General features: G+C 36.5%; 1 protein-coding gene across 1 annotated transcript; it reads left to right on the top strand.

The window, feature by feature from the left end:
- The first annotated feature begins 4,271 nt into the window (after positions 1 to 4,271).
- Positions 4,272 to 9,043, top strand: haus8 (HAUS augmin like complex subunit 8). Its single transcript, XM_074635494.1, has 10 exons — positions 4,272 to 4,430; positions 4,827 to 4,891; positions 5,427 to 5,488; positions 5,907 to 6,033; positions 6,401 to 6,511; positions 6,598 to 6,692; positions 6,896 to 7,054; positions 7,232 to 7,373; positions 7,912 to 8,053; positions 8,738 to 9,043. Exons 1-10 carry the CDS (start codon positions 4,363 to 4,365, stop codon positions 8,862 to 8,864), a joined length of 1,098 nt encoding a protein of 365 aa, XP_074491595.1. The 5' UTR covers positions 4,272 to 4,362; the 3' UTR covers positions 8,865 to 9,043.
- The last annotated feature ends 292 nt before the right edge of the window (positions 9,044 to 9,335 follow it).

Below are 9,335 nucleotides of genomic sequence, written 5' to 3'. Positions count from 1 at the left end.
CCAAAGGTTTAAAAAATCCGCTACCAGCACCTCTAAATCTCATCTCAACATGTTATATCCATACTACCATACTATTTAGCATGCCAGAAAAAGATTTAGTATGTCCCAATACATAGTATTTCAAATGCAATACCAGGATGTCCTACTACATCCGGTCGCATTTTGCAGTATGCAAGCCGGCATGCTTTACTGGCTATTCTGACCCACAATCCTCTGCTCAGCTATACAGTATGAGCAAGAGGGTCAAAGTTCAAGGCGCAGTGTTATGATCTTTATGCTAAGCTAACCGTCTCCTTGCCCCAGCTTCATGTTAAATGGACAGATGTGAATGATGAATGGGATCAATCTTCTCATCTAACTCTCAGCCACAAAGTGAATACGCCTACTTCCCAAAAACGTCTCTATATTCTTATACAATTTATTTTCCAGTGTTGATAAGTGTTGATTTTTAGTGAGAATAATTGTTTGAGCATTCATATAAAGCTCCTGTTGCTATCATTAGGACATAGCCAACGTGATACACCCAAAGTGTTTCGATTTGGAGATTTTAAAGGAACAAAATGACCAGCAGAGCCGCCCAGGTAGTCTGAAGGTGAGAAGTAAACACTGTCCTAATGCTCCAACATAGAGAAGCTTAACTACTTAATACTGACCGGTTGGGTCCTTCCTTAGCTTCTTTCTACAACAAGACAAGAGCAAACAGTGGAAATCATACACCCGTGTGCTCAGGAGAACTGCAACGCTAAGGTCCTTAAATTCAATTATTGAACGCTGAATAAATCAATTCATATACCCACAAACAAAAGAGCTATAATCAGATTTAGAGTTATGTGATTTAGTTCAGATATCCATCTGAATGCTTCAAATACTTCCTACTGGCTTTACTGTATGAGGCATTGTGTTTTTGAGGCATTCCTGTAAGGCTATGTGGACCAGACTGGCAGACTGGGTAATGATGAGTAACAGCTTACCGCAAAGGGAAGAAGGGCCGGTGTGTGGGCTGCACGGACGGGTTGTCTTTGTGTGTGTAATCATGTGTTCATATATGTGTTAGGAGAGCTGACAACAACTTTCCTTTCACTTCATTCAGAATATGAATAAAAGCTTTTTCATCTTTGCATTTTTACGGCCCTAAAAATGTCTTCAGAGTATCAGTGAGGTCACAGTGACATAGACAAATCCTTCGTTAGACGTCAGAGTTTCGGAGCAGAGAGAAAGGCAAGAGAGGTGGGCTCAGAGAAGAGACAAGGGCTTTCATTCAGCGACTCCACGCGTCCTCATAGTGCTGTCTTTCAACATGCACTTCTCACTCTTTCACTGCAGCTCCGCAGCCTCGGACTGGATCTCATCCTAGAAAAAGTAAAAAGTAGACCACCTTACCAACAAAACATTTCTATTATTTTAATCACAAGTTTTACTGATTGATTCCAAAAGAGTCCAGACTCCACGTGTTGCCATCATCAACAGCACTTGTTTTCCACCTCAAAGGCAGCTATTGGTCCCGGCATTGCTTGGTGGTGAGAGATGGACACACAGCCTCGAGGCTTTATTACACTGAGAGAGAGGAGAGCAATGATAAGACCCGGCCTTTACACACACTGATAAAGGAGGACACACACACATCACATGCTTGGCACACACACACACATACAAATACAGGCATGTATTTGTGAGATATTTTGTTTTAGTGCCAAGCCCAAATGTTCAACCTTTATCATGAAAATTCATTAAAGCAGAAAGGTCAGAATAAAACTGGTTTCACCACCTGGATGTTATCCAGCATGCACACTTTATCAAAATCTAACTCAACTACTGTTTTAAAAATTACATCTAAAATACTATTATGCGATATTATTTGATACAGATTGAAATTCCCATGCACATATTAAAGCCAATATTAAACTTAGGTCTTTTGGGGACTCTAAAGTCAAAACTGCTCCATCAAATGAAAAGCCACCAGTATTCCTTCTGTCTCTACCCCCGGTGGTTTATCCATCCATGTCTGTGAATGTGACTTATAGGACAGAGGTTGCTGGTCAGTGTTTACCACCCAGTCCCACACCTACTCTCCTCACATTGTCCTTCCTGTTGTCCAAGACCAGCTAAGACAGGCGGGATCACCACCCATTATGTTCTTTAAGACTTGTGCACACAAACAACCAGCAAACAGGTAAGGTAAGAGAATTTGCAAAGTACATGCCCACACACTCAAACACACACACACACACACACACACACACACACACACGCACACATATGCAAGGAGATGCACCAACACGTTCTCATCCTAACTCGTCATATACTGGCTAGGGCTGTCAATCAATTAAAATAGTTAATTGTGATTAATCGCAAATTAATCACACATTTTTAATCTGTTCAAAATGTACCTTAAAGGGAGCCCCAGTTTAATGTGTTTCATAGATATGCAATTTAGGTGGACTGGATGTATCTTCTCTGTTATCCCTGTGATAATCTGGTTACCTGCTCAGTGTTTACACAGCCTTCCAACCATTTGACTCGACCCACCTTGTGACACTGACAAGGGAATAAATGGCAAACAATCTGAAAAGATACATAACGGTAAATATACATTGATTTTATATTCAGTCAACACACAACAGAGAGACATAATCCTGAATGTAGTCTGTACAGACTGAAAGTGTATTTAATTTGACAGGATGGATTGTCACACTGACAGTGAATGCAGACCCTTACACCCATCTAGTGGTCACTAGAACAACTGTAGTTTTTCCACATCCCCTGATGTCAATGCAGAGCAGATGTTGCATTCTTTCTCCAACATATAGATTTTGACTGGTGCCACTATGAAGTTTGGACACAATAATATGAACACCTGTACAGATCAGTCAGCCCCTCAACACCATGAGCTTCATCACTAATATAGAAGATTGCATTAATGTTGATATTATTATGTCTATACCCCGTATGAGCAAGAAAACATCACTGCAGAAGAAGAGAGGGCAAGTGAATCTAAGATCCTGACTAAATCACAAGTAATGCAGAACTGACTATAGAAAAATCAGCCCACATCCAAGTAAAAACCCCATGGGTGCTGCCATGTCCCATTGTCCCATTCACTGTCTGCGAAGTGGTCTCTATGTCCCTTGTGTTTACCCTAATGAGAGAAATAATAATGAATATATTATATCTAATATACGATATCATAAAAAATAATTATAAGTGATCAAATAACACAGTATGTAAACACCACTGTTGCTTTTATGAATGAAGCAGGATGCAGCATGATTATTAACTATCAGGTTCACCATGGACTGGAACAAAACAGGGCACCAATGGACCTTTAAATGGTTGCTAAGTCAAGGAAAACTTGATGGTGAGTCATGTAGTGTCCTCTGAAAGACGAGCTTAGTATTTATTTATTTATTTATGTTATAGTATATTTAGTACCATGACTATGACTGTATTCACTCCACTATTTATTTATTTATTATGTAGTACCATGACTATAACTGCACACACTCCACTATTTATTTATTTATATTATAATTTATTTAGTACCATGACTATGAGTGTACTCACTCCACTATTCATTTATTTATTTATAGTATATTTAGTACCATGGTTATGACTGTACACACTCCACTATTTATTTATTTACTATGTAGTACCATGACTATGACTGTACACAGTCCACTATTTATTTATTTATTTATTTATTATGTAGTACCATGACTATGACTGTACACAGTCCACTATTTATTTATTTATATATTAATTTATTTATATAATAGTCGATTTAGTACCATGATTATAACTGTACAACTCTATTTTTTTATAGTATATTTAGTACCATGGTTAAGACTGTACACACTCCACTATTTATTTATCTATTTATATTATATTATATTTATTATATTATATTATATTATATTATATTAATTAATGTATATTATAGTATATTTAGTACCATGATTATAACTGTACAAACTCTATTTATTTATTTATTTATAGTATATTTAGTACCATGGTTATGACTGTACACACTCCACTATTTATTTATCTATTTATATTATATTATATTTATTATATTATATTATATTTATTATATTATATTATATTATATTATATTATATTATAGTAGATTTAGTACCATGACTATGACCCTGAATAGGATAAGTGGTTACAGATAATGGATGGATGGATTTATAAACAGTATATTTATGATGCTCCACTACAGTAGATGGAAGCATAAACTTTCAATGTAGCTTTGCAATCCGCCATAAATGTACAAAGAAGAAGAAGAAGAGCGGAACGAAAGTATCACTTCTTGTTTCTGCCGGTTTACTAAACTGGAGCACAGGCGGTTTACTTCAAAACATTATGGCGTCGAGAAGAACATCAACAGCTCCGAGTAGTTTCAATAAAAGTGTCTCCGCCGGCGCTAAAAGGTAAAGTTAGTCATCATCATATACATGTTTTACTTCTCTTTTAAGTGAGTATCATGTGAATCTCAGGTTTGTGGTCATTTTAATGTGAGTATGATATAAAGTGAGCTGCTGTAGTTTACCTGATATCACGTTTAGTCTTCTATTTAGCAGACACTTCACCTTTCCACGTGGCTAGACCAGACATATAGATGATAAGTAGGCTGTTAAAACAAAGACATCTTGTGAGTTATAACAATAAAGTACCTTTAGCTACCGTAGCTACTTTAAGCTAACTTTGTAGTGTAGCTTCCGGTTTAGCTGCTTTTCAAAATAAAACAAAGTATTTTATTTTGTAATATGTGCTTTTTCATTTTTACATGATTGAATTTCACTGCTACTTTTTTGGTTTGTTTTCAGCTCGAAAAGTGGAAGCAATGCTACTAAAGCCACCACCACTGGAGCTGGGAAGAAAAGTGTTAAACGTAAGTATTCGCATAGGTTTTAAATTAATTAATTATTAGTTTTAGTAGTGCTGTCACTTATCTGTGGAGTCAGATCTCAATATGAATTTTTTATTTATTTGTATTTATTTATTTGCACATATATAAAAATGCACAAAATCCAGTCAGTGAAAAAAACAACAAGAAATGTGTCAGAAGAGGTCAAGAAGCCTTACAGGCTTATACAAAGGACCTCAACCCCAGAAGAAAAAAGAAATAATAACAAAAAAGGAAGAAAGATCTAAACTATCATCATTTTAAAAATACAACAAAAGTTAAACAACAACAAGAAGTACACAAAATGTGCAGAAAAACCTAACCAAACAGTGGAAAACAATCCAATAACAACATTGAAATACATACAAAAAACAGTACAGAAGAAAAGAAAATATATCTAAACATATCAAAAGATAATTAGACATCATTAATCAAATGTGATGACAATTTCCTTTTGAAATGTTCAAAATATAACGAGCTGTTGTATTTTTTCCCCTAATGTCTTTCCATCAATCTTTAGCAAGTGGGACTGTTGTCAAGTCTCGATATATGCAGGCTGCTGAGAAGACATCTCTTTCAAAGGTAATGCTATGTTTTCATGTTTTCATGTAACATATATATGTTTCACTTAGGGCTGCCCCCTCTTAGGCAATTAGTCGACTAATTGGTCTTTTTGGTCTTAGTCGACTAAGATTTCTTTAGTCACACGAGATTTAAAGTGGTTTTTTTTTGTGATTCTTTGTGGAGAAACTCCCTTTTATAGATCCGTTGATTAAATCAACTAATTGAGTCGACAAAATCGACTCAATTAGTAAGACTAAGAATTTCTTTGGTCGAGAAAGCCCTAATGTTTCACTCATGGAAATCCAACTCGGTTAGGTATTGATACTTAGGATATGGACCTGAGCTGCCAATATTCTAGGAAATGTTTAAATGATTAGTTAACTTCTGCCTCCCACTATACATTTGTATCTCATCGCACCCCTCTAACCATCTACAGAGTAACTCACTGACCAACGAGTCTATTGCTGTGCCACTGAGGCCTTCCTCGCCTAAACCCAGTGGTGTCAAACCGAGGGTTGGCACTCCACCGAGACGCTCAATGACCCCACAGGCTCTAGCAGCATGTAAGTACTTCCTATGGTGATAACTGTAAATGCTAATTCACACAGTTGTTTGTGATAGATAAAGTACATTTCTCATTTTGATAACGTGAATTTAAATCTAATGATTATGGTAATTGTAGGAGCAATAATGTGAACTTCCAAGTATTTAATCTGCTTTAAAGAAGGTTTTTATTTTTCACTGGATAGCATGTTGTTGATATGTGGATTGTATGATTAGTTGAGTCAATTGTTGAAATCTTTCGCTGAAACCCGACAGTGCAAAGATCTTTTTAATAATTTATTCCCCCTGAGTTCTGATTGAGTCGACATTGTATAAATAAGAACGATGAATAACTTTTGCAAATGCTCATGTCATCCATCCTTACAGCAACGATGTCACGGCAAACTGAGCCTTCATTGCTTGGGAAAAGTATTCTGCAGTCCACTTTCTCAGATGGACACTGCTTTCGACCAAATTTTGATATTTCAGTCATTAAAGGTGAACTGATTTAAACTCTAAAAATGCTGGAAGTTATTTACAAATGAGAATATCATGTAACATTTTTTTGTGTCCATCTTTTTAAGAAAAAACAATAATGGAAAATGCAGCAGAGCACGAGAGAAATCCAGAGAGGGACATTGAGATGCAAACATTCCTACTGGCCTACATCACAGCCAAGGTGAGTGAGTCTAACACATAAGTGTGTCTGATATGCTGAAAGCTGCTTTCAATGTATCTGTTTTGTTAAATCAGTGTACAATGTCATTTTAACTACAACACTGTCATCTAAGTAGTTTTTTTTTTTACTTGTCCACTGTGTTCTGTGGAATAAACATCTTGCCGTGACTGATCTGGCTCCATCTCTTTGATGTTTGACTTTAGATGGAGAGCAACACTGCGAAGGCCGAGGCTGAAGCAGAGGCAAGGCTCATGCAGGAGATGGAGGAAGAAGAGGCGCTGCATAATGAGGTCCAGGAGAAGAAACGTCAGTACCTGCTCATGGAGAAAGACAGGCTAGTGAATGAGCTGCTGGATTTACAGGTCAGGAAATCACCTCCTTTGTAATCACCTTTTTTGATATGTGGTCTGTCTTTAAAAATATGATTGCATGTTGAAATTAGAGATGTACTGATCAATCTGGTCGAAGCATTGTATACAATTTTTTGCCGGTCAAATTTACACACGTTCTTATCTACTAATATCATCATTTTCCATCAGATTGCTGCGCTGACTCCTGTGGCAGAAACTGCCAAGCAGTTCACAAAGAACTACAAATCTTTCGCCACAGCTGTTGACACCACCCGACATGAGCTGCCTGTCAATAATTTCTACATTGATGGGGACAGAAGGGAATTTCTAGGTTGGTGTTAAGTTAATATTGCACAAAACAACATAAGTTTAACACTCAAAAAATCAGCTAATCTGCATCATCAGGACCGTCAGTAAATGTTTGGATCAGATTGTCCCTGGAAACATGAGATGACAGCTTAAAAACTATAAACTGATGCTGATTCTTGAATTGATAAACTGTAATTGGTGCATGGAATTATCTGGTATCACCTTTCTCCAACACAGTCCTGTCCACTTCAAACCTATGAGATGAACACAGGCAAAACAAATGCATCTCTAATATAACATAACCAGTATTATACTGACTGGCAGATATTGGTGTGCTGTAGGAACTTTGGGGGTCAAAGTGAGAAGTTGGTTTTCAAGGTCTTCACAAAAGAAATTCACTTTTAAATAATGTGCTTCTGGATTTTTGGATTATTTTATGTAACCTAACCAGTGTATGATCCTGTAAACAACAAATGACATGTGTTATACTGTATGTATTTTGCAGGAGCTTATAAGTTATTATAATCATATCCACATGTATTTACATTTTTTTTTTTTAGATAAAGCTGAGGCTAGCCTGAAGGAGAGTGAGAAGTTGCTGATGGAGTGCACAGAGGGACATCATGAGGACAACAGAACTTCTCTAGAGTGCCTTAAGGACATGAAAACAACATCCAAGGACGTCAGTCAGCAGCTGTCAGGGTAGGCTCATATATAGAGAACTTGTCTTTTGGGATCCTGATGACCGGGGCCGACTTTACCATTAGGCAAGTTAGGCAACTGCCTGGGGCCCCCAAATAAAAGGGCCCCGAACATTTTTTAATGTAGATATGAAAAATATTGAATTATGTTACTATTGTAATTCACTGTACCCCAAAATAACTTCCAAAAAATCCCCCAAAGAACTTAAATGATATGCAACTCAACTGTGTACTACTTACTGTGTACTTCTACTTCAGAGAAAAACATTGTAGTACTACATTTACCTGACAGAGAAATGTTACTGGTTATGCTGCAGATTCAGATTTGACTAAAAAAAATGTAACTATTAAAATGTGATGCATTATTATTCATTAAACATACAAGCATAATATTAGAATTGAAAGCTCCACCTTGAACAGATGTAAGTAAATTTATATACCATGTGCTGATGATGCTTCTCTTTCAGTCTTCACTTGAAGTAAACATTTGAATGCAGGGATTTTACTGTGCAGTATTAATAGTTTTACTTTTTTACTTTTACTGAGAAACATTTTTGGGTACTTCTACCACTGCCATTGTTCATGACAGTCTTCCTTAAGGAGGTATTAATGTTGTATTTATATGGCAGAAATAAGATAACTACTTTTTTTTTTACTCAAATATTGGTATTTTCCATTTTCCTAGTACTTTTTCAGAGCTGCTGGAGCTGTCATCGTTGGTCTGCCGCCACACAATCCACGTCCAGCAGGCCACGGAGGAAAAACAGCTTGGAACGGAAAGAACCCATCAGCTCTTCTGTCCCAAACAGTGAAGGTCACCACACAGCATGGGATACGCAGTACATGCACTTTGGATACCCGTCAACCCCACATTTCCCCCGGTTTACGTATATTTGTGTCTTAATTTTATGTATACTGTCTAATTTCTTTGCAGCTGTATTATTTTATATTGTAAATGTTGAATAAAGACTGATACTTCTTCACTTTTTAATACTTTTACAGATGGAACATTGGTAATAAATACAACAAAAACAATGGGAATATAAATTGAACAGTCAACATGGGGATTTCAAAGAGACGCAACCACATGCAAGAGGGTATTCCAGTTTAATGTGTTAAATACAGCTGCAAAAAAATATCAAAATTTGAATGGAGTCTTTCTTATGGGGAAACAAATACGTATCTTCCACAGAGATAAACAAAACATTAATTTTGGACCTGCCAATATTTATTAAAATGATTGATTTACAATCATATTTTTTCAGGAAGAGCCACACTTTTAT

This window comes from Sebastes fasciatus, chromosome 5 (assembly GCF_043250625.1).
Source record: "Sebastes fasciatus isolate fSebFas1 chromosome 5, fSebFas1.pri, whole genome shotgun sequence".
In the NCBI taxonomy this organism is placed as follows: Eukaryota; Metazoa; Chordata; class Actinopteri; order Perciformes; family Sebastidae; genus Sebastes; species Sebastes fasciatus.
This window is presented reverse-complemented; position numbering and strand designations above follow the sequence as displayed.

Excerpts from the sequence above, each read along its gene's own strand:
- haus8 (XM_074635494.1), top strand. The coding sequence starts at position 4,363 with ATGGCGTCGAGAAGAACATCAACAGCTCCGAGTAGTTTCAATAAAAGT. Across the intron at positions 5,489-5,906 it reads AGAAGACATCTCTTTCAAAG|AGTAACTCACTGACCAACGA; the intron begins GTAATGCTATGT and ends AACCATCTACAG. Across the intron at positions 6,512-6,597 it reads TGATATTTCAGTCATTAAAG|AAAAAACAATAATGGAAAAT; the intron begins GTGAACTGATTT and ends CATCTTTTTAAG.